The 25,583-nt window shown below is 40.1% G+C and overlaps 2 protein-coding genes across 12 annotated transcripts in view; one reads left to right on the top strand and one right to left on the bottom strand.

Annotated features, from left to right (window-relative positions):
• The window catches only part of gtf3c2 (general transcription factor IIIC, polypeptide 2, beta), a 34,080-nt gene extending 30,541 nt beyond the window's left edge, over nt 1-3,539 (top strand). For 9 of the 11 annotated variants that reach the window (XM_053647813.1, XM_053647760.1, XM_053647775.1 and 6 more), the window contains 2 exons: nt 870-977; nt 1,752-3,538. In XM_053647813.1, coding sequence (XP_053503788.1) covers nt 870-977; nt 1,752-1,973 — 330 coding nt within the window. In that variant the 3' untranslated portion in view covers nt 1,974-3,538. Of the gene's footprint in view, nt 1-2; nt 749-869; nt 980-1,751 lie in introns of those variants that run through there. The other 2 variants (XR_008388320.1, XM_053647743.1) reach the window with 2 other exon arrangements.
• A 2,302-nt stretch (nt 3,540-5,841) lies between these two features.
• On the bottom strand, nt 5,842-24,803 carry slc30a2 (solute carrier family 30 member 2). Its single transcript, XM_053647728.1, has 8 exons — nt 24,285-24,803; nt 20,455-20,663; nt 14,415-14,561; nt 14,053-14,206; nt 13,494-13,713; nt 12,858-12,963; nt 8,512-8,646; nt 5,842-8,277 (listed from the first exon to the last, which is right to left on the bottom strand). The coding sequence occupies exons 1-8, from the start codon at nt 24,362-24,364 to the stop codon at nt 8,132-8,134; spliced, it is 1,197 nt and encodes a 398-aa protein (XP_053503703.1). The 5' UTR covers nt 24,365-24,803; the 3' UTR covers nt 5,842-8,131.
• Between the last annotated feature and the right edge of the window lie 780 nt (nt 24,804-25,583).

Genomic DNA, 25,583 nt, shown 5'->3' with positions numbered 1-25,583 from the left:
AGGTAGGGCTGGGCGATATGAAAAAATAAGTTACAATGTAACTTAAGCCACGCTGTGTTACCGAACAAAACAAGGAGGAAACATATGATAAGAACCTGCCTCCTCTTGGTTATTATTAGTTTGTTCACGTGTCTGTCAGAGAGAGCATGAGCTGGATTAGCGAGTGATGTCAGGCTCATAAAACTTCTCTGCTTGCCATGTCTGAGCATTTTCAGTGCACAAAATGTGTTTAGTATGACAACACTCACACATCTCTCTATGAAAACAGACTATGGAGACGTTTTAATCATATCGCCAACCCACATATCTTTCGGTGTCCTCTCTAGGGTACTATATCAACCTGATTTTGGTTACGAGTCTCTACATATGGCCTTTCCAAAACAGCACACGTGCACAGTTATTTCAGATAACACAGTCCAGCTACTCCGAACCACTTCTCAGTTCAGGTCAAAGCATCAACTTTGCTTGTTTCGGAATTATACTTACTAAATCAGGCACACATCATTTTATTCTGGATTTGTAAAGTGAAGAATGTAAAGGATGGACCTCCTACCACGGCGACACTCCATGTGTTCCCGTCTGTGCACTCCTTCACCATCATGCATCCATGCACAAGTCCATTTCACACGTTTATGCACACACTGCAGTCAGGGCTGTTTGACTTAGGTTAATTAAGCTTTCTGCATCGAACTCGTACTCGCACACACTTTCTTGGGTGCCATTATTAAATGACCTGTGCTGTAAAAGGGTGAGTGCTGTTTCTAGTGCCACACACAATCCTAAAGACTGGAACCTTGAACGTTAGTATTTAAAGCTTACTGTGTTTTCGAACTTGCACACTGACCGGTGCTTCTTTCTTTCCCACACAGAGATCTTTTATAAAATATCAGCAGAAGCCTATATTGAAGCAGCTGCATGCGTCCGAGACTAAAGGCCTGCTTTCTGTCGATCAGATGCCTCTGAATGCACTCTACAAAGTAAGAACATCATAAAGAACTCAGGCTTTTTTGTGGCCCACAAAGCTTTATGTGCTCTGTAGTGGATATGAAGTTGAAATGATATGAACCATGAAATATATTATTCACAGAAAGATTCATTCTAAAGTATAAGCGATTTTTAATGATATCTAACATATACTTGTATGAAGGACAACATCTATCCATCCATCATAGTATTTATGCATCTGTCTCCATGGTTACCGCTTAACATGATTCTCAGTATTATTTGTTGACAAAATAATGGATGACAAAATAATGGGGCAGCTGTGGTTCAGGTGGTAGAGCGGGTTGTCCACTAATCGTAGAGTTGGCGGCCCGCATGACTCCACATACCGAAGTGTCCTTGGGCAAGACACTGAACCCCAAGTTGCTCCCGATGGCAAGTTAGCACCTTGCATGGCAACTCTGCTACCATTGGTGTGTGAGTGTGTGTGTGAATGGCTGAATGAGACACAGTGTAAAGCACTTTGGATAAAAGTGCTATATAAGTAAGGACCATTTAATGGAAGCTTGTTTCAGTCCTTCTTGGTAAGTATAAAAGCTTCATGTATTTGGGCGTCTAATCTAAATATGTTACTTCATGACCTTCTGTTATTTGGAATCGCTTTGTTTTGTGTCCTCCAGAAATACTGAATTGAATATAAAATTAGTTCCCTCATATCCTCCAAATGTTTCACGGGAGAAAAGACGAAGAAAAAGTAAACACTGCACAGCACTGGTGTTTAAAGATTCTTCTTTCTCCTCCTCTTCTAGGTGTGCTTCAATCCAAACATGGACGCTCACTCCTGGGTGCTGTCAGCTGGCCAGTCGGGGCTCGTGCGTGTTCACTGTGTTAGTGGCCTGGATGGTCCTGTTATGCACAAACTCATTCATGAGTCCCAAGCACAGTTTAGCACCATGTTCTGCTCTCAGGAAAAAGACACATCCGCTACCACTGTCCACCAGTGCATGGCAGAGACGGTGCAAGTGCCCTAGATGCTCTCAAATAAGCCATGTAAACACCAGTATAGGCTTTATGGTGTGCTACATTTAATCTAAAGTCCAATTCGTAGTTTTTACTCTTCTATGACTTTATGTAGACTATCCGATTTTTAAAAAGGAAAAAAAAAATCCTAACTTATTTTGGGGACTGGAAAAAGATAGATTGCGCTATTTTGATACAGTTTGTGAATGGTTTTATATTTTGTGCACTTTTTAATTCTTTGCTGTGTTGTACAGGTATACAGCAAAGGAATTGGGTCATCAACAGCAATAGCACTTTTGAGCTGTTCTAGAGTTTTCTAAAATGAAGGCTTTCTAGGTTTGGTTTTATTTATAATGCAAATGTCTCTCAAGTGTGTTAAGTTTTGTATCATGTGTTTGTGTCCTAATTAAACAAATCAGCAATATATTTAGATTTTGATACCTTTTTTTTGTCCCGATCATTTCCAAGGTTATTAGTTTACTGTGTTTTGGTGGTTCGGTTGCTTTATCATTTGATTGGTCGTCTGCCCTGTGAACAACTTCCCACATAAAGGTGTTAAGTGCACAGAAATGTTCATCTGTCCTTTCTATTCTCTCATCTCTGTCAGATGTGCAGTTCTTTACTAAGTGCCCTAATGACTGACACAAGCAGAAAATATACTTGTCTGGAAAGTTGTCCTAGATCTATTCATACTATATCTGACATCTTTATGTATAATAACCAACACAGTCACTGTTCAGCACTGAGTTAATGTTGCCTCTCAAATGTAATAGCTTTTTGTGATGAAGTGTGAAGCAATACAGCTGAACACCTGCCTCATTTTTCATGCTTTTAATTACAGAACTCAGCAGCTGTAATTAGCTCCCACAGACACACATCTGAACAGTGTGGTGTTTATTTCAGGCTCGTTAATGAGAGTGCTTAACATGGTGCTCTGTTTTCCTTCATTTTGGTTATTTAGACTCCTTTGTGGGATCAGATTAGCGCTGTACGTATGTTCCTGAGTATCAGAATTATTTCTTTGAGCAGTTGAGGGTAAATCAACACCACCAAGCAAGCATTTTATGGTTAAGTTGGTTAACGCATAGTTTCTTGGTTAAGAGCTTAAACACTTCATAAGTCAGGGTTTTTTGGCCACTTGTTCATTTTATTGTGGCTTACAAAAAGCTCACTTTATTAAACATGTGGTGACAAACGATAACATGTAGATACATATAGTACCACCATAAAACATTTACACAAAGGACTTTGTTTATACAATATGAAAAACATATATACACCCATTCACAAGGACTTTGCAGACACACATTAAGAGTATTTACAGTTTTCACGGTAACACGGTCTTCTAAACATAGCACAAAAAAGCAGGACACATCAGAAGTGACAGGACATACAGTAAGTGATTAACAGACATTCTTCCTTAAATTTAACTCTGATTTCTTTTTCACAAGAATATTACTCATGTTGGTATATTTCACTGATTTGCTTCCCTCATTAATCTTTTTGTTATACTGCATATTCATCCAATGTAATGTACAACTTTAATTTCATTTTCATGTTTCCAGTGGGAAAATAAACTCCTCAATGTTTGATTGTGTTATTGAGATGAATTAGTATCAAATCTGAAACTTCAGCTCAGATTTAGCTCCATTTTAACAGTTCCACTTTATCAAATTGATTTCCAAGAGGATGTCTGAACTCCCAAAGGCAAATCCAGTATAAGAAAGTGTGTGATCTGCTGTCAGAAACAGATCTACATACATTAAGACATTTTCTGAGAGTGCTGAACATACATTAAATGCAGCACTATTATAAAAAATATTCAAATTTAAATGTTGGTCCATTTTTTTTTTAATCACTTGGAGTGGTATGTTAATCATGGAGTGGTATGTTAAAGTGTTTACTTGTAAAATATATCAATTTTATCAAAAGTGAGATACACAATATACACGAATTAAAGTACTTCAGCAAGACAGTAAGGTCCTTTTCATAAGAAATCTTTTGAGTGGCAGTTTGTACTAGGCTTAAAACAGCACTCATGCAAGCGTGCGTTGCCTTGTTAGGGTATTTTGCAAATATAGTACCCTTTTTTTCTTAAAGTGCAGCCCACAATATCAAAACACGTTAAAGCAGACCTTAAAGCACAACAACATGGCAGGTATTTGCATACCAACTGGAGATAATGGCCCTTATTCATCAGTCACATAGAAATGAGTGCAGACCTGTGTGTGTGTGGAATGATTCAAGTCACCGGTGATTTGAGCACACATCGTGAATCAGCCTCAACTGGATGGATGCTCATGTGGATGAATCAGCAAAAATCAACTGGAAAGCCTTCCCAGATGAGTAGAGGTTATTATTACAGCAAAGAAATCTGGAATTAGATGTTCAGCAAGCACATATGGGTGTGATGGTCAGGTGTTTTGGGCATACTTTTGGGCATACAGTGTACCATATACAGTACATCATTCCCCTTATATACTGTACCTCTGATTTACATGAAACATAGCTTAATTTATTCAGCATGCTACAGTTATCCAGGAACCAAGTGGGGGGGGGGGCATATAAAACTTCTGGTTTCCTTAAAAACAGCATAAAATGTGTGCATAGAGTGAAAACCAACTGCTCCCAGGGTTTCAATTAAGGAAATGATCCAATAGGTTTGTTTTTTTGTACTCGTGTGTTTTTATTCAAATTAGCTGCTTCACAGTTCTCCGGTTTCCTTCCACCTCCACAAACATGCAGGAAGGTGGACTGACTAAGATTAATTGCCTCTAGGTGTAAGGGTAGGGGTGTGTGTGTGTCTGTCTGTCACACTCTGTGTGTATTCCCACAGCGGGAGGAGCCTGACCTGAGTAAAGCAGTTACTGAAGATGAATGAAATAGTTCAATTTAAAGCTTAAAACATTCATTTAAACATAGCGAGCCAAGTTTCCATCTTAAGCAAATCTATCCAGGTCAGAGCTTCATAGTATGCAAGTTATTACACAGTTAAAGGGCTGACGATAGTCATGTCTGTGCATTCTGATTTACATTTACAAATTACATGTTGATACTAAACCTGATGATATTAGTTTGAGGTTCCAATATACACTATGCTACTGTGGTGATTACATGATTTTTGTTGTAATACTAGCATTTACTTGCTGTCGACACTATGGATCTAGATCGTTTAACTTGCAAGTCGAGGCATTTTTTCTTATTGTTAAAGCATTACACTGAAGCTTACACCCCCCCCAAATAGATGCGAGTTTGATCACACATTCACAACAAATAAAACTGATGAATAAGGAAACTTGTTAGAATTTGCTTGTCGTATGATCAGATTTGACTGAGACTTTGATGAATAAAGGCAAATGTGAATGGGTGTGAATTTTCCAGAAGTGTGTTTGCATTAATGTCAAGCCTATAAATTATAAACTCAGCAAAAAAAGAAACATCCCTTTTTCATGAGACTGTATCTTAAAGATAATTTTGTAAAATCTAAATAAGCTTTACAGATCTTTACGGGAAATGGTTTTAACAATGTTTTTTCATGTTTGTTCAATGAACCATAAACAATTATGGCACATGCACCTGTGGAACAGTCCTTAAGACACGAACAGTTTACAGGTGGTAGGCAATTAAGGTCACAGTTACAATAACTTCGGACACTAAAGAGACCTTTCTACTGACTCTGAAAAACACCACAAGAAAGATGCCTAGGGTTCCTGCTCACCTGTGTGAACATGCCACAGGCCTGCTGCAGAGAGGCATGAGGACTGCAGAAGTGTCCAGAGCAATAAACTGCGATGTCTAATGTAAGACGCCCAAGCTGATCATCCTTGCAGTGGAAAATTACATATAATCATGCCCCCCCTTTTTCTAAAATGCCTCGGTTGCATGGTTAATTTGATACACTTTCTATTCATATAAGGTGTTTGCCATGCCCTTTTAATGATGCAAAAATGCTAATGTTGCTATTGAATATTAGTAACTACATTAGCATTTTGTCCCTTTAATAGAATAATGGCAGCACTGAGCTACTCATTGGAATGTGGCAGTCACATCTGTTGAATTTTATGGCAGTGTACTATATGGCACTCGAACCAGTCACAAAAATCATATGTACTTGGTATAGAGTATAGATCTCTCCTTGTCATATGGTAACAGTTCATTTGATCAGTAGTAATAGTCTGCTAATGCTTAAGCACCAGCCACATCCAAATTACTCAACTTCCCTGTTGTGTACTGCAACTCAGCAAGCTGGGAAAGTAAAATCAGACTAGTGACACTCCAGTTTGAATTTGACCTTGAATTTCTCTCTACCTTAATTGATTTCTCTCTCTCCATATTGTAGGTAGAATGGTTTACTGTCTCCAGGCAGTCACACTGAAACCTCACAGAAATCACATCCATACCCATCTTTCACTCGCTAATTTTCCTGCCTGAGTGCTTAGAGTTGCTAGAATTGTTTTGAAGTGTTTCACGCTGTCAAAACAAAACACTAAAAATCTAGAAACATACACAAAAATGAAATATTTAATAAAGCTGCCCAGAAAGAACTACGGATTTGAGTGCACAGAATGATGAATGAACGAATCAGAGTCTTATTCACAAAATAATCAAACTGTGATTTGAGCACAAGTCATGAATCGGCTTCAGTGGTGTGAAACGAATCTCCTGCCCACGAGTCGCTTATGCTGGTCATAAGCATAACACACCCATATTTACCCTCGTATCAATTTACAACAACCACACTGAATTATACAGGCATTACTACAGTGGATCAAATGAAAAATGATTCAAACAAGCTATATTTCATAAATCAAAAAAATTGGGGGAATTAAATAAATAGAGAGGGCAAAAAAATCATTTCAGTGAAGCTGAGTTAGAGGTGTTTATGTCCTAGTTTGCTGCAAACAAATATGGGGGGGTGGGGGGGAGATTGCATGAAGGTACATACAAAATGAAAACTTGAAACACAGGAAAGGATGGTTCAAGAGATCTGACTGTTGCAATCCTATATAGAAATTTTCTCTGTTTGTTGTTGGACTTATTTAAAGCTTTATCCATAAATATTGATATGCAAAATGTTGGTGGAGCTCTGAGATGCTGGACAAAAACAAAAAAAAACAAAATTTTTAAAATCACATATACATAATCACAGTTCTGAATGAGGAGGTGCAAAAAAAAAAAAAAACCCAGATGGAACATGACTAAAATAAACAAATCCTTCAAATAATCCTAAAAGAAAAAATCAATCAAAAGGCAGAAAAAAGTGCAATGATATCCAAGCATCTCTGAATAGCTTGAGCGTGTGGTCCTCATCCCTGTGCAGCTCCATGGTGCCTATTGTATGTAAAGACATCTGTTACTCATTTGATGGAGCAATGAGCTATATCTGTGCCCTGCAATTAACATTTACAAACTGCCTGCCCATGGAACTATTTTAATGAGGCTTCCATGTGTGCGGGTGTTAAATGTTATTTGTTATTCAGTTGTTACTTACTTCCTTGCTGTAATTATCGATTATATTGATTTCAGTAATTTACATTCAAAATCAAGCATGAGATTGAAAAGCATTCCAACGAGATGCGAGTTTGATCATATAAATTAGATCTGCTGAACATGAAATCGATCAACACAGAAACTGTCACTGTGTGCTGTGGTTTTCCAATCACATTTGACCTTATACAACTTTGATTATTAGGGGCCATTGTGTCCAATCTCTGTTTGGAAGTGAGCAAAGAAAACAACTTCAAGTGTCATACTGCTTCTTATTTACAACATGGTCCAACAATGTAAAGTATCAAACATTACTCTAGGCCTTGTGGTGGTCAGTAGAGGGCAAGAAAGCCGTTTATTGCCTCTATTTGGTAATAGACAATGCATATTTCTATTCAGTACTCCAGAATATTGACATTGTGCACAGCTTATGGGAAGCCGACTAAGCTTATGTTTTTAGGAAAACGTCAGTAAAACAGAGGAAACATGAGAGGATCTCTGCATCTATGTATAATAAAGAATACTGATGTAAAAAAAAAAAAAAAAAAGAAAGAAAAAAAAGGGCCTGCTAATGCACCAGCAGCATTTCTGGATATGGAGCCTCAACAAAGTCAAAAACAATGTACACATGTTTTAGACAGGCCACTTCCGCAGGACAGTTTTCCTCACCGGATTGTCTTGGTTAGTCCATGGGATCCTGGCACATGGTGCAGTAGGCCATGTCCTCACTGTAGGGCTCGACCTGGATGGTGGTGCTGTAGAAGCCAAACTTGGTCTGCAGGAGCTCTGTAGCTTCCTTTAGGACATTCTGAGGATCTGCATTTTCCTCTGATTAAACACAAATGGTGGTTTATTCTAGCAGGCATGCAGCTCCACACTTAGTACTTTTAGCTTAAATATTATGAACAGTACAAATAAAAATGAAAGGAAAGCTCAATTCAATTTATAAAAGAAGATGTATACTTGGAAAATGAGATTACAGCATTTTAAGTAGTCTTGTTTACAGCATTTGAATGAGTTTTAGTAAAATACATCTGTGCAAGTGAAGTACTGGTGTCTTACCAATGGCCACATGGACAGAAACCAAGGTCTGTCCAACAGTTAGAGCCCACAAACGCAGACTGTGCAAAGCCTTTACAGATTTCAGTGATAGCAGCACCTCCTTCACAGAGTTAAATTCAATTCCTCTGGGTGCACCTGAAAGTAAAAATATATGCCATGAGGAACTACAAAAGAACATTAACAGCTAAGCAAATCTTAATTCCTGGGAAGTGCACCAAGTGTATTATTTCCCCAATTATAATGCTGTTACTCTAATACTGCAAAGATGGCACCATTTGAGAGCTAGCATTTTAATATTTGCCAACACAAATAAAACATCAAGTGTCTTATAGTGTTCTATTATATAAAATAATGTCTTATTGACCATGAAATAGTCATCTACACTGATGATGGGGGGGGGGGGGGGTTGCAGGGTGTGTTCAGTTAAGGCTCTGGGTTACTGATTGGAAGGTTGGGGGTTCAAGCCCCAGAACATCAAGCATGGCCATTAACCCTCTCTGCTCCAGGGCCACCGTATCATGGCTGACCCTGCACTCTGACTCCAACCTCATAACATGCTGGGATATGCAAAGAAAAAGAAAAAAAAAAAAAGAAAAAAAAGAATTTCACTGTGTTGTAATGTATCTGTGACCAATAAAAGACTTATTATCTCAGTCATTACTAAGCCTTATCTAACGTTTGCTATTCTGGTTTTTTGACTGTGCTTATTCCCTCGACTGTGATTCTCTGCCTTGCCTGCTTTGGATTGTTTGAATGATCCTTGACCTCAGCCTGTTTATGTTTCCCAAATTTTGCCTTACCCTTTGGATTTGTTGTCTCATTAAACTACCATACCTGCAATTGCTTCCGCCTCAGCCTCCATTACGTGACTGAATACTTCGCCTCAACATGGATGAAGCAGGTACGTCAGACTGGTGACAAGCCATTGACGCCCATGCCCATGGGAGAACACCACCAACAGCTTTCCATCCTGATTGAACAGGTCACTCAACTTTCCCAGAGCATGCCGGTGGTAATGCAGACCCACACCTCTTTCCCTCGGATACCGATGCTGGAAAAGTATGCAGGTGATCCAAAGCGAGGCAAAGGTACCCTCCTGCAATGCTCATTGTTCTTTGCCAGCTACGTAGGGATGCCTGAGGCACGCAAGATCATCCATTTCATGGAGTTACTGACTGACAAAGCTCTCACTTGGCAGTATGGGGTTGTTTCGACGTCTTTTTGACCATGAAGGCAAAGAAGTGGGGGAGGAGCTACTCACCATCTCCCAAGGTCCATGCTGTGTAGCGGAATATGCCTTAGAGTTTTGGACTATCGCTGCGCGAAGTGAATGGAATGAGCCTGCGCTGAAAATGCAATGGATTAAACCCGGAAGTATTAATGGAGCTAACCTGCCACGACAAACAACTCACCCTTGATTCTCTCATTGACCTGTCCATTCATCATGACCGCCTGCTTCAGAGCCGCTGTGGTTTCAGGAGTGAGAACGTTTCTGCGGCACCGTGCACCAAAGCTGAACCCATGCAGCTGGGGCACGTGTGACTCAGGGAAGAGGAGGGGGATAAATCACGTTGAGAGTTTCAATCAGGGGAGGGACAATCTCGCACTGCACAGCATCTCTTTCCCTCCAGATCACCACACTCCATAAGCCCTTCATCATAGAGGTTGCTGCCTCAGAAATGGGAGTAGGTGTCGTCCTGTCTCAGAGATTTGGAGATAAACCCAAGCTTCAACCTGTTGCCTTCTTTTCCAGGAAGCCATCCTCAGCAGAATGAAACTATGACATGGGCAATAGGGAACTCTTGCTGGTCTAATTAGCTCTCAAGGAGTGGTGACATTGGCCAGAGCAACGCATCCTTTCATCATCTTCACAGACCATAAAAACCTCAAATATCTCTGCACCGCCAAACATCTGACACCTAGTCAAGCCTGCTGGTCTTTGTTCTCCTCATGTTTCCAGTTCATGCTATCCTACCGACCAGAGTCAAAGAATACCAAGGCTGATGCACTTTCCCGCCTTCATGGCCCAGAAGTACAAGACAACCATGACGAATTAATTCCACCGAGTTCATGTGTAATCAGCTCCATTGAATAAGAATTGGATCAGGCCCTGGTAAGTGTACCAAGATCACAGATCCTTTCTGCATGCTCTGCAGGGAAACAGTTTGTTCCTGAGCAGCACCAGGTGGAACTCATGTCATAGGCCCACACAGCGGTCGCCACATGCAACCCTGGAATGCAACGCACCTACCACCACTGCAGGAGAAGTACTGGTGGCCCAATATGCTGAAGGATGTGCATCACGTAGTATCTTCATTCTCAATGTGCGCTCAGTCAAAGGTTCCTTGAACCTTTGACTGACTGTGGGCAGAGGATTGAGGCAAGCTCAATCCTCTGCCCACAGTCCCACATCTCTGGCAGGTCTGTGATGAAGTTGACAGAGTCTCAGGGTAACAAAACCATCTTAGTGATCACTGATAGCTTCCCCAAATTGCTGCATCTTATACCACTACCATCCATCCCATCAGCCTTCACAACGTCTGAGCTGCTGTTCCAACATGTTTTCATATACTTTGGGATCCCCGAGGAGATAGTTTGTGTTGGGGACCACAAAACACATCTCAAGCCTGGTCCAGCTTCATGGGTAAGATGGAGACCACCGTCAATTTAACTCAGTTTACCATCCACAAGCTAATGGCCAAGTGGAACGTGCCAACCAGGAGAAAGGGCAGTTTCACTGGACAGTTTCTGTGCTTCAAACCCTGACGACTGGTCCAGATTCCACCCCTGGGCCGAGTACACTCTGAACTCCCTACATCACTCAGCAACACACCTCCCCTTTTTCCAATGTGTTTTAGGCTACCAACTGCCCCAGTTCCCTTGGAACGCAAACCCCACCGATTCCCAGACCATCGACCAGTGGTTCCAAAGAAGCGAGCAAGTCTGGGAGAGTATGCACCAACACCTAGCACAATCCAGCTGCACCTACAAGCAGAAGGCTGGTAGTCACCACAGTGAAGATCCTCAATACCTGGGGAGACTCCATTTCCCAGAATGAATAACTAACTACAAAACATAGCCTAAGACACCTACAACTCCCAAACAAGTCACATTCACCATCCCCAGAGTTCTAATTAGAGACACCTGGTTCCAATCAATCACACACACCCCGCTCCTTAAAAGAGACTATTCATACACTCTTCAGTTGCAAAATATATACTCAGTTGATCATATCTGTCACTACCAAGCCTTATCTAGTGTTTGCTATTCTTTTTTTTGACTGTGTTTATTCCCTTGACCTTGATTATCTGCCTTGCCTGTTTTGGATTGTTTGCATGATTGTTGACCTCTGCCTGTTTGTGTGTCTCGAATTCTGCTTGACCCTTTGAATTTGTTGTCTCATTAAACTGCCATACCTGCAATAGCTTCCATCTCAGTCTCCATTACATGACACTGGGTAGCATCAGATGACATGCAGTTCATGAATTTAAGCTGAATAAGCAAATAATACTACAATAAGTAGCATTTTAGCCATCACTAATTATCAGCTACCAATTGGAGAGGGTGAAGGCTAACATGCTTCCTCTGAGACACAGGGAGCCAGCTAACTTTTGCTCATGCTGTGTACAGAGCAGCGCAACACACTCGGAGGAAAACATGATCTGCCCCTTCCCGCATACATGAGCTCACAGACATCCATGATCAGCTACAGTCACTGTGATTGACAAGAGTATGTCCCTACCACCTAGACAGCATTGACAATTTTACTCATTTGGTTTCTGGCCACAGATGGCTGTGGCATTGTTTTGAACTCACAATCTCTCAATTATATGTTATGTGTTGTGCCATTCAGAACATTTTAACTCATCCAAGGGGTTTCGGCTTCTGAATAGTGGGAGATTTCCAGTCATTTAAACACTATTTGTGTTAATATGTCCATTGCACCTGCATCAGTGATTCAGTAGGATTGAAAAAGCTTCAAGATTATACCATAAATCATCTGACTTACCACATAAGAACCCTTCATTAGAAAACTACTGTACGGACATGGCCTACTGCACCCTGTGTCAGGACCAGTTACACATCAGCATGCAACATCAGCATGCAAATTTCTTAAAGACGTCTCATCCAAAATGTACTTTTATTTCGAATCCATATCTGGAAACACTGCAAATTCATTATTGGTGCATTTTCTGCACCTTTTACAGGACTTGTTTACAGGAGTTGTTTCAGCTGTATGAAGGCTCTCAGTCACCCATGTCATTTTCAATGCTTCAATCAGGGATATAAATTTACTAAACCACTGAGGTCTGATTAACATAAATTAAGAACTAAAACAAACCTACCCTCCATGAGGATGCGGAACACATCTCGGAGAATGGTAACTGTTGTCCCCAGGACAAACAGAGAGAACAGGAACGTGCAAATGGGATCAGCTATTTTGTATTCAGGCTGCAACAGAGAAAGCATTCAGTTCTTTAAAAATGTATTGTATCTCATTGGAAAAAAATGATCTTTTCCAGATCTGTTTATCAAAATTTGGCTCTTCTCAGGAACACATACCCAAAGTTTGTGCACACCTGACCATCACACCCATACTGTGCTTGTTGAACATCCCATTCCAGATTTATTCCCCATGTGCGGTTATAATGATATCCACTCGAGTGAGGTCAGGCACTGATATTGGGTGAGGAGGCTGCAGTTCCAGTTCATCCAAATCATCATGGAGCTCGCTTTGTTATGCGCAGGGGCATTGGCATGCTGGAACAGGTTTGGGCCTCTTAGTTCAAATGAAGATAAATTGTAATGCTACAGCATACAAAGACATTCTATACAATCGTGAGCTTCCAAATTTGTGGCATCAGTTTGGGGAAGAACCACATATGGGTGTGATGGTCAGGTGTCCACAAACTTTGGCCATATAGTGTAGCTCTAAACACCCTACTTTGTGGTGACTGCATGTAGTGATTTGATGTATTTACCCGTAAGTAGATAACGATAGCTGCAACCATCACCCCAAAGCTCTGTAAAAGGTCACCCAAAACATGGATGAATGCCGCCCTGACACTGGTGTTTCCGTGGCTGCCCAGAAGGCTGTGGGAGTGGCCATGGCCCACAGGACTTATCCCATTTTCAGTAATCTTGTGATAGCCAGAATCATTTCCGTGAAAGGTAGTGGAGTGATGGAGGATGTACGCCATTCTATAAAACAACACTGCAATCAAAACTGCTATTCTCCTAAATCAGTGTGAACAGAAGGGAATTCCATGAAGTACACCAACTCCATAAGCCAGGCTTATTTCAATAAACCTAGTTAATTTTAGTCAAGTTTGGTTAATCTTAAGCCCCTCGTTCAATTACTATGGCAAGGTAAGCTTGAGTACAAACCTGCGTGATTAACACAGCCAGACTTGAATCAGCAGAAACAGGTTTGTTAGTGGAATGCAGTGAGCATGTAATCACCTGTGTGGCCAGTTTCAAATAAGCCTGGATTATATTAGTTTTCTTCATAGAGTAATATTACAGGTTTTTTTCACTCACATGATGTTGACCACAACAGCACATCCCGAAGTAAGCAGCATCACTCTGCCATCAATTTCATAATCATTTTTTACAATTCTCTCAATAGCAAGGTACACCAACACCCCAGTAACTATCCAGATGGACATTATGGATATCAGCGCTCCCAAAATCTCTGTAAACACAAAACAAAACCACCGATAAAAAAAAAAAAAAAAAAAAAGGAGGAGGGTGGGGGAAGAGTATACACACGATTGCTATTTTGATTTTCTATCACAGAATGACATTATAGACATGGACACCAACAGCACTATTAATATGCTCAGTGAGTGATGCCTCCTGCAGATGTTGGACCAGCTAGATTTGCTTTAATAGTTACTTACCTGATCTGTGCCAGCCAAAATTCATGGTCTTGGTGGGAGGTCTAGAGGAAATCCACAGGGAGAAAAGGCTAACCATCATGCTGCCAAAGTCTGTGAGCAGATGAGCAGCGTCCGTCATGATGGCCAGGCTGTGGGCGAGATAACCACCTGCAGAAATGGGGATGCACAGACATGCACAAACCAATGCAGTGACATACAAATGATAGTTTATATATATTTTAAGCATGTTAATTGCAGTTGCATGCAGTATGGGTGTTTGAAAAACAGAGCAGTTCTACTTTCACATTTTAAAAAGAATTGGACTAATCTTTTACATTTTGTAGAGGTATTGTTAATAAATGAGTCAACAACCTGGCTATGTGAAGCATTTACAAGTTATTACTTAAATACTTAAAGTTTTAAATGATTCACTCTTGCTATTCTTGTGGCAAGATTACCTATTGTGGGGGAAATCGTTTAATCTTTCAATTTAATGCAGGACTCTGGAGCTGGGCTCAGAGCCAATACCACAGTGTGAAGATTAACAAGAAATGATTACTAAACTAGAATTCCTTTAATGCTTCAATTCCTTTGTGTCTCACAGAGAGAACAGTCATCTTCCTCAGAGCTGAAAAATTTCCATTCATGAAGAAAATCGTATCCAAATAAAACTCTAAAAGTCAATGAAAAATGATGGGATGTCACGAAGCTAGATTTAAAATAACTGAAATCCTGATTCAATGTCAGAAAACATGTGATAGTTACATGTGTTTTTTCATTATGAAGTATAAATTATAAAAAAAATTGAACCTATTTCAGAATATGGCTGTAATTTAACAAAATTAGGGTAAAGGGTTTGAATGCTTTCTGAATGCACTGTACATTTTATTACAAATAAGAAGTACATTTAAAAATATAATAACTTAACATTAAGGGGTTAAACAAGTCTGTTTTAAACTGGATTTGAAAACAGTGGGCTGCTGCATTCTGAACTAGCTGAAGTGTCTTTAAAGTGTACTTACATTGGATAGACTTTCAGGATTTCTGTTTTATCAGAACCCCTTCAGTGAGAATGTATTTATGAGCTCATGTACTCTGGTGAACCTTGGAGCTACTATATGTAACAAGGAGCTGATCAGAAAGTTCTGTGCAAAACACACTGTATCACGTCTGACCCCTGCACTCTGACCCAGACTGACTAACAAGTTGGTATAGGAGAAGTACTGTTTTTTTGGCCACAGGGGCAGTCGTATGACTGACTATTTTGTATTGAAACAACAAAAAAAGAAAAGAAAAAAAAAAGAGAAATAAGAGAAATACAGGCAGTAAACACTGATCAGCCATGACATTAAGACCATCGGCCTAATATTGTGTAGGTCTCCCTTGTGCCACCAGAACAGCTCTGGCCCATCGAGGCATGGACTCCACAAGACAGTTAACAGCAGATTCTTCAAGTCCTGCAAGTTGGGGCCTCCGTGGATTGAACTTGTTTGTCCAGCACATTCTAGAGATGCTCGATCGGATTGAGATCTGCAGAATTTGGAGGCCAAGTCACCTCTTTGTCATGTTCCTCAATCATTCCTGAGCAAATTTTGCAGTGTGGCAGGGCACATTATACTGCTGAAAGAGGCCACTGCCATTAGGGAACACCGTTGCCAGGAAGGTGTGTACTTGGTCTGCAACAATGTTTAGGTAGGTATTACATGTCAAAGTAAAATCCACATGAATGAGAAGACCCAAGGTTTCCCAGCAGAACATTGCCCAGAGCACCAGACAGCCTCCGCCAGCTTGCCTTCTTCCCATAGTGCATCCTGTTGTCATCTTCCCCAGGTAAGACACACACACACACACACACGGCTGGCCACATGATGTAAAAGAAAATGAGATTCATCAGACCAGGCCACCTTCTTCCATTGCTCCATTTCTGATGTTCACGTGCTCACTGTAGATGCTTTCAGTGGTGGACACGGGCCAGCATGGGCACTCTGATCGGTCTGCCGCTATGCAGTCCCCATACGCAGCAAGCTGTGATGCACTGTGTGCTCTGACACATTTCCACCATAGTAAACATTAACTTTTTCAGCAATTTGTGCTACAGTAACGCTTCTGTGGGATCAGGCCAGACAGGCTAGCCTTCACTCTCCACAAACAACAATGAGCCTTGTGTGGAAGATGAAATGGGTAAGATAAAACAGGATTCAGGGATCTGTGGCACATGACAGCAAATGAAATTCTGACTTTAGCTACAACACTGGTACATGCCACCTCCAGAGATTCTCTGATGACTCCTCCATCGTGGGCTGCATCAGTGAATATAAGGAGGAGGAATACAGAGGCATAGTGTAGAGCTTTGTCAGATGGTCTGAGGATAATCACCTTCAGCTCAACATCAGCAAGATCAAAGAACTGACAGTGGACTTCCGCCGAAACAGAAAGCCCCCAACACCCATTACCATCCAGGGGGAGAAAATAGAGACTGAGGACTTGTACAAGTTCCTGGGAGTGCACATCAACGGCAAGCTGGACTGGTCAGAAAACACCGACGCTCTCTACCGGAAGGGACAGAGCAGACTGTTCTTTCTAAGGAGGCTCGGGTCGTTTGATGTGAGCAGCCAGCTACTGCAGATGTTCCATCAGCCTGTAGTAGCCAGTGCCCTGTTCTTTGCTGTGACACGCTGGAGAGGTGGAATTAAGGCTGGGGAGGCTGACAAACTCAAGTTAGTGAAGAAGTCCAGTTCTGTTGTTGGTCACAAACTGGACAATCTGGAAACAGCGGTGGAGAAGAGAATAAGAAACAAAATCAGGTCCATTTTGGGAAATCCTCTTTATCCACTGTATGCTGAGCTGCGGCAGATGGAGAGCACCTTCAGCCACAGGCTCATCCCCCCCAGTGCAAGACGGAACGCTTCAGATGTTCCTTTGTGCAGACAGCCATCAGGCTGTACAACACTTAGTCACCCCCTCCCTTGACCTTACCTTTGACTACACTACACATACACTGTTTTCATATGGGTACCATACTGTACTTTTTGCACTGCTCACAAATCACATCACTGCTTCAGAGCTTTTCTTATATATCCTCACTGATCATACCATACAGCTGCAAAATGTATATAGTATTGTACATATGCGATGTACATGGGCTACTTGCATAGTTGGACTGTACATTGTTGCTTGCTGTATATACTGCTCATATGTATGTGTGTGTATATACACAGTATCTCACAAAAGTGAGTACACCCCTCACATTTTTGTAAATATTTGATTATATCTTTTCATGTGACAACACTGAATAAATTACACTTTGCTACAATGTAAAGTAGTTAGTGTACAGCTTATATAATAGTGTAAATTTGCTGTCCCCTCAAAATAACACATAGCCGTTAATGTCTAAACCGCTGGCAACAAAAGTGAGTACACCCCTAAGTGAAAACGTTCAATTTGGGCCCAAAGTGTCAATATTTTGTGTGGCCACCATTATTTTGCAGCACTGCCTTAACCCCCTTGGGCATGGAGTTCACCAGAGCTTCACAGGTCGCCACTGGAGTCCTCTTTCACTCCTCCATGACGACATCATGGAGCTGGTGGATGTTAGAGACCTTGTGCTCCTCCACCTTCCGTTTGAGGATGCCCCACAGATGGTCAATAGGGTTTAAGCCATCACCTTCACCCTCAGCTTCTTTAGCAAGGCAGTGGTCATCTTGGAGGTGCGTTTGGGGTCGTTATCATGCTGGAATACTGCCCTGTGGCCCAGTCTCCGAAGGGAGGGAGGTCATGCTCTGCTTCAGTATGTCACAGTACATGTTGGCTTTCATGGTTCCCTCAATGAACTGTAGCTCCCCAGTGCCGGCAGCACTCATGCAGCCCCAGACCATGACACTACCACCACCATGCTTGACTGTAGGCAAGACACACTTGTCTTTGTACTCCTCACCTGGTTGTCGCCACACACGTTTGACACCATCTGAACCAAATAAGTTTATCTTGGTCTCATCAGACCACAGGACATGGTTCCAGTAATCCATGTCCTTAGTCTGCTCTTCTTCAGCAAACTGTTTGTGGGATTTCTTGTGCATCATCTTTAGAAGAGGCTTCCTTCTGGGACGACAGCCATGCAGACCAGTTTGATGCAGTGTGCGGTGTATGGTCTGAGCACTGACAGGCTTACCCCCCACCCCTTCAACCTCTGCAGCAATGCTGGCAGCACTCGTATGTCTATTTCCCAAAGACAACTAGATATGACGCTGAGCATGTGCACTCAACTTCTTTGGTCAACCATGGCGAGGCCTGTTCTGAGTGGAACCTGTCCTGTTAAACCGCTGTATGGTCTTGGACACCATGCTGCAGCTCAGTGTCAGGGTCTTGGCAATCTTCTTATAGCCTAGGTCATCTTTATGTAGAGCAACAATTCTTTTTTTCAGATCCTCAGAGAGTTCTTTGCCATGAGGTGCCATGTTGAACTTCCAGTAACCAGTATGAGGGACACCAGGGTTGGGAAAATGGCAAATTGGGCCCAATTTGGACATTTTCACTTAGGGGTGTACTCACTTTTGTTGCCAGCAGTTTAGACATTAATGGCTGTGTGTTGAGTTATTTTGAGGGGACAGCAAATTTATACTGTTACACAAGCTGTACACTCACTACTTTACATTGTAGCAAAGTGTCATTTCTTCAGTGTTGTCACATGAAAAGATGTAATCAAATATTTACAAAAATGTGAGGGGTGTACTCACTGAGATACTGTAGATAGATAGATAGATAGATATTTATATATATATATATATATAATTTGCACTTATGTCTATACATATTTATACATCCTGTATATACTCTTTATATATCCCTGTATTGTTCTCCTTACTATCTCAACTCTTTTTATCTTTTTTTTGGCTGCTGCTGTGACACCCTAATTTCTCCATCTGGGGATTAATAAAGTATTATCTTAAATTGATTTTCTTTTTTTGATTTTCATCGTTGTACACGCAGCTACACTTAGTCATTCATGGTCACGAAAATCACATGCATGAAAATATCAGAACCTCAGCGATCACTCGCAGAATAAGAAAATGAGTCAGAGGCCAGATAATCGGGGGCAAAATCATGTACTGTGCACTAGGCTTTACTATTCACGAAGGGTTCCCAATTTATTATTAGCACTGTATTACATTTCCTCAGTGGTCTGTTTTTATTAATCCAACATGGGGCAAAATCATTTACATCCTACATGACCAGATAAAAAAAATGGCTGTATTTATAAGCAGGTACAGAAGGCAAAATTTAAACTGTACTAGGCTTTAGCAGAATGACAAATACCAGTCCTAACGTAGCAGTATACAGAAGACAGTGTTGCGGAAGTACTGTATACTCAGGCACATTGTTATAAACCTTTCACCAACAGCAATTGGATTCAGTAGTTAGAACCCATATGAAGTGTGATCCAACAGTTTGAGACCACACTGAAAATATATGATTTTTTTAAAATCTGGAAATAAACAGATGGTTTTATAATTTAAAAAATGTCATTAAAGAATTATTCATGATACTGCACTGTCATTATACAAATTTAAGCAAATTTGTGATGATCGTCGTGTTAGCCCCTTTGTACAAAAGGTCAGATTTTCCTTCAGCCTCATCACTTCCACTGAAGCAAGTGTTTGGATGACACTCCAATGGATTCGATCAAGCATTGCTCATCAGGATCAGGATCTATACAAACTTGTGGATTCCATACCAGCCGTCATTAAAGCAAAATAACTAAACTAAACTTTTCACTCAATTTGTTGCCATTAATATATAATTTATAATTAACCTTTTTTCTATCAAGTTAAAAAAAAAAAAAGAATGCTAAATAGAAGCATTTTTGCTAGTAGTCTCAGACCTTTGGACCCTACTATAGGTGTATTCCTCAATGTAAACACACCAGATGCCTTTTTGAAAATCACACCTCACCTCCCGTCTTAATTATTTCATTGAGAAGTTTTATAATTAAAACACACACAAACTTGGCCTATAAATAGAAGTTTTGGTCACTGTTCCTTTTACATATCAACTTGACTCTTACCAATCACTTCCCCAATCATGAAGACCAGGCAGATAATCGAGGCAATGTACAGCTTCTTTTTAGCCAAAAGTGTATCACGGTTCTCCTCCCACTGAGCTTTGCTTCCATGGCAGTGGGCTCCGACAGGCCGCTGCAACTCAATGGCCCCAGTAGCCTCCCCGTTCTCATACACCCGACTTGGGTAGCTTTCTTTGGAACCAGGAAATTCACTGCAAAAATGAGACGAATGTTTTATACTACCTATGCGAGTTTATATATTCTGTACATATATTGTAGATCATAAAAATGAACCCAATCCCTTCCCAAATGTAAACAGCCGTTATTTTGGGAGATGGGCAGATGGGCCAAAGGCAAAAATCTTATACATGTGTAAGGAAGCAAATGAAGAAAACTTTCAACTTTCATTTGGATTGTTTGGCTCAGTTCCAAAATCTAATCAGTTCATCTGCTGGTTACAATCATAATTCCATATAAATCCCACAAACATTAAGCCACTTGTTCTTGAGATATTACACTAACTAGAACCTTGGATGGACACACAAATAACCCCATAATGGAATTGCTTCGATACATAACACCAAGGCAGTGGCTTAAAACCAAAATCCAGTTAACTTATTTATTTTCTGTAAAACAATGCTATCCATTTTAGCCATGTTACTCTTGACCACTAAAATACTAGATGTTGATCAAATCCATGAGAACCCCACCGCCATGCAGTTCTAATAGATTTAATCAGTGTGACACAGGGATACACATCAGAGTGGAATGAAATCAGCATGGGCAGTAGCTGCTGAGTCTGCTGTTTGGCCTCTCTGTCTCTGCTGCATGCGTGTTGATGGGAGAGACTCTATGATGAAGCTAATGGAGTGGAAAAGGGCAATCTTGCCTCAGAAGAGATAAGCACCCCCAACACACACACACCTCTCACGCCTTCAATGCCTGAAATGAAGCAGCCAAGCGGGACACGGCCTCAGTTTAATCACCCCACAGGGAGTGACGCACATGATACAATCCCACCCCACCACCCCATATACCCAAATGCACTGCTTATGCACAGGACTTGTGTATTATCACTTTATTTTGAAACCTTCTTTGAGTTTACACTTGGGTGAATTGGCTACATCTTATAACAGATCAAAACGTGTAATCCCTCATGCACTACTCCAAAGTTAATTAAATGGGGGGGAAAACCTCCAGAATATTAAATTGGGGGTAATTACGTGGGTATATTTACCTCAGTCTTGCAGCTAATCTAGCAAGGTATATAATGATATTTTTTCCTCAGAAATATTTATTTAAAAAACAAAAAGACAAAAAAAGGATGATGCATTTTATCATTCATTTGAACAATTTCTCTTCTTGTAAATAAAAAAATTATATATATATATATATATATAAAAAGACGCATCACTGTCGGTCAGTAAAGAAGCTTTACATTTGTGGGCTCACGTGGAAGGAGGAGTCTCTATTCATGTAATCATAATCATATCTTGTGGCATGACGATCCAAATCCAAAGACAGATTAATAAAACGCAGACTTGGATTTATTAGGAAATAAAGAATGATCATGAGATTAAAACCATAAAGATGGCTGTGGATGATCTAAGAACTGTTTGCACTCAAAGTCTCCATCATTGAACAGTTAGCTAATCATTTCAGTTCGATACAATAGACTTTAGTCAAAACTAGAATGAATTCTGAAATGACTTAGTTGCTGTCAACAATTTTTTTTTTTTTTGAGCATACAGTTTTAAAAGAGAAATGATTTATAATTGCGCTATCCGGTGTCACCAAGATGAGGATGGGTTCCCTTTTGAGTCTGGTTCCTCTCAAGGTTTCTTCCTCATGACGTCTCGGAGTTTTTTTTCCCCCTCACCACCCTCTCCTCTGCCTTGCTCATTATGCATATATTTATATACGGAATTGATGCGTTTCTGTGAAGCTGCTTTGTGACAGCGTCAATTGTTAAACGCGCCTTACAAATAAAATTAAACAAGAATATCATCTATGCATCTATTAAAATGTGAAGAGTCAATCTGCACCCACAAATATATGCATGAACGAGCTCTTGCAGTAGTTTTCCAGTTTTAGTTCTTTCCCCCAACATGCGCCACAACATGCGCCGTCCTGCTCCCCGGTGCCGCATGGAGAGGTGCAGCTCAACTCAACACCACTGTTAATTACATTACAGAAACTTCTCATTGCCGAACAGAAACTCAGTGATTTTACACATTAAAACATAAGAATTAATATGGAACATAAAGACACTGACAGCAGCCTCCTTCCTGCTAACACCCTAGAAGACCTAAAAAATATATATATATTAAAATGTCATAAATAAGGAATCCGAACATTATTCTTTTAATAGAGTGACCAAGCCTGCCAGAATCTTACCTTTTAACAATTATGCAACTTATTGCATTTCTTGCAGATGTCTATCTATTTATCTATCTATCAAAGTGCAGTGATCCATATACTTATTATTATAAACATATAGGAACATGATTTAGTAGGTTCCATTTTTAGACGTTTTAAACATTGGACATTTCCGAAATCAGATTAAAAACACTCCCCCGCCCCATTCTGTGGATTTGTTGTTTTGCCGACTTTATCAAACTGCTATAGTCCTGACCAATTCTGCTGAAATCTCATTAAAACACGACAGTAAATGCTAGAAAACGTACAGAAAAATCTCACGCACTTGAATGAACACACTTAGAAATACATGTGCTTTTCATGTAACTATAATTAACTGTGATCCTTAAATATAACCTCTAACAGTCAGATTTCTAGATCTTTATACAGAGCATGCATTTTTGTTTTCTAGAACTAATTGTTTGTATCGAATTTATTTTTCCAGCTACTGCAATCAAAATGTGACTGTTTATTCTCTATTTTCTGATCGAATTATGTTTGTAAACTAGAGAATCATGCAGTAAATGGTTATTTCCCTATTATAAGGAAATGTTGTATTACATTTACAACAATGCAGATTTTGTCGTTTTAAAATCTATGTGCAAAAACCGGCAAAAAAAAAAAAACATTTTACAAATACACCAGGGCTTTAAAGCAGTTTTTTTTTTGATCCTATAATTAGAGGTGAAAAGCCGAGGCCATTTGTCAAGTGCTGTCCAAAAGCAAGTGATGCATGGAAATGAATTTGCTCATTGACACAGCATCACACACCGCCTGACCATGCACCATGCAATCTCTAAGAGGACTAGATGGAGGATAATAATAATAATAAAAAGACAGGGTTGAATTAACAGTACAGGGTTTATACAAGTCCAGAAGGGAGTGATGGTGAAGACTAAGGTTATAATCATCACAGCTGCAAGTGTGTAGATCTGGAAGAGTGGTCCTTTTTTTAATGGAATTTGAGTTTTATTTATTTATTTTTGCTCCGTCTGGAGGGAAAAAAAATAGCCGTCTCCATTTCTATGTTACAGCAGTGCGGACACAGAGGTTTTTAATGAAAATGAGGCCACGAAAAATCAGTCAACACTACTAACAGTGCGTCTAACATATCCACAAATTTGATCTGATTTGTATGGGACCTCAGAAATAGACTGCTGGGTTTAGAATAAAGATTAATTCGTCTTTAGGAAACGCATTATTGTGGTCAGGGTATAATAATTATAATAAATAAATAAATAAATAAATAAATAAATAAATAAAAATAAGATGTGGTATATGGTAAATTGTTTTAGTTTACCAATGCAATTAAAAAAAAAAAAAAAAAAAAAAAAAAAAGGCACCTCCAATTCACGGTGCACAAGCATACAACCTGCAGCTCAAAATGTAGAACCTACAAAGCAAAAAATATTTACCTTTTGAGTTTAAGAGAGTATGTTCTGGCATTTCTCTCGTTAATGAGTTGAGATTTCTCTGAATTCCCCGGTGCCTCCATGCAGCCTCGGCGCTCGCGCTAATCAGAGTTAAATGAGCAAAAAGGTGTGTGTGTAATGAATTTCAAAAGCACCCGGGTTGTTTTTTTTTTTTAGATCACGCAATAAAGAATCCTCCAGTCCTCCATTTTCAAAAGTGAAAAGGAACAAACGGAATCAAATCCCGTATCGTCGCAGTGAGCCGCGAGGAAAAGTTATTAATGCGCCACCGCTGAACTTGACTGTGTTTATTAGCAGTCTTTGTGCAAAAGGCGCGGCGCGGAGACGCAGAGAACCTACTGCGCGTGCACGCGCACACGTTTGTCTTATTATCCTTATAAGGACCTTCTTCTAAATCTAACCTTAACCTCAGTAACCAAAACTCTCATATATGCTTTTCCTTGTTGGGACATTTGGTCATCACCAAGAAATAAAAACATACACACATTCATTCATTCATTCATTCATTCATATTCTCTCTCTCTCTCACTCACACACACACACACACACTAAAAGCAGCCTAGCGTACCCTGATTCACTCACTGTAAATGGCCAGTGCACATCATTACATTATTTATATATATATATATATATATATATATATATATATATATATATATATATATATATATATACACACACCACATTATTGCAGTATTAAACTGCAGCAGCACTTCTCAGTTACAGACTCTTAAAGTGAGTCATTTAAGACTTTAAAAAATGGAATTTGTTACAGACTACACTTGACTTAAGGTTTAGAAAATATCTTCTTAGAAGTTGTTCTGTCTCCTTAGACAGGTAGGTAGGCCTAAAGCTTAAAGTCTGCAGAACACCAATGCAATTAAGCTTTTAATAATGCAATACATTTGAAGGTGTTGTGGGGGGGGGGGGGGGGTCCAATCTTTTCCAAAAGGGTTGGTGTGGGTGTAGGCTTTCATATCAACCAAGCAGGAGCCACACCTGATTCCACCTGTTTAATCAGTTTATCTTGTCTTTCAGAAGACTCTGGTTTGTGTTCTACTTGGTTGGAATGAAAACCTGTACCCACACCGGTTCTTTGTAGATATGATTGGACACCCCTGGACTACACCAAAATCAAAATAGGCCTACTACTATTGCAGGAGTTTCCATTTGCTTTAAGTGATGATACTACAGTGATGAACTGAATTCCTCCATAATCTACAACAGGAAAAGGGGAATAAATATTTCCAAGCCTGAATACCCACCGGACCTGATAGAACT

The sequence above is a fragment of the Ictalurus furcatus genome, chromosome 2 (assembly GCF_023375685.1).
Source record: "Ictalurus furcatus strain D&B chromosome 2, Billie_1.0, whole genome shotgun sequence".
Lineage (NCBI taxonomy): Eukaryota > Metazoa > Chordata > Actinopteri > Siluriformes > Ictaluridae > Ictalurus > Ictalurus furcatus.
This window is presented reverse-complemented; position numbering and strand designations above follow the sequence as displayed.

Bases quoted from the DNA above. Each gene is read 5' to 3' on its own strand.
- slc30a2 (XM_053647728.1), bottom strand. From the start codon at position 24,364: ATGGAGGCACCGGGGAATTCAGAGAAATCTCAACTCATTAACGAGAGA. The intron at 13,714-14,052 runs GTGAGTGAAAAA...GTTGTTTTATAG, and splicing joins GCTGTTGTGGTCAACATCAT to AATGGCGTACATCCTCCATC. The intron at 8,647-12,857 runs GTAGGTTTGTTT...TTTTACTTTCAG, and splicing joins GTTCCGCATCCTCATGGAGG to GTGCACCCAGAGGAATTGAA.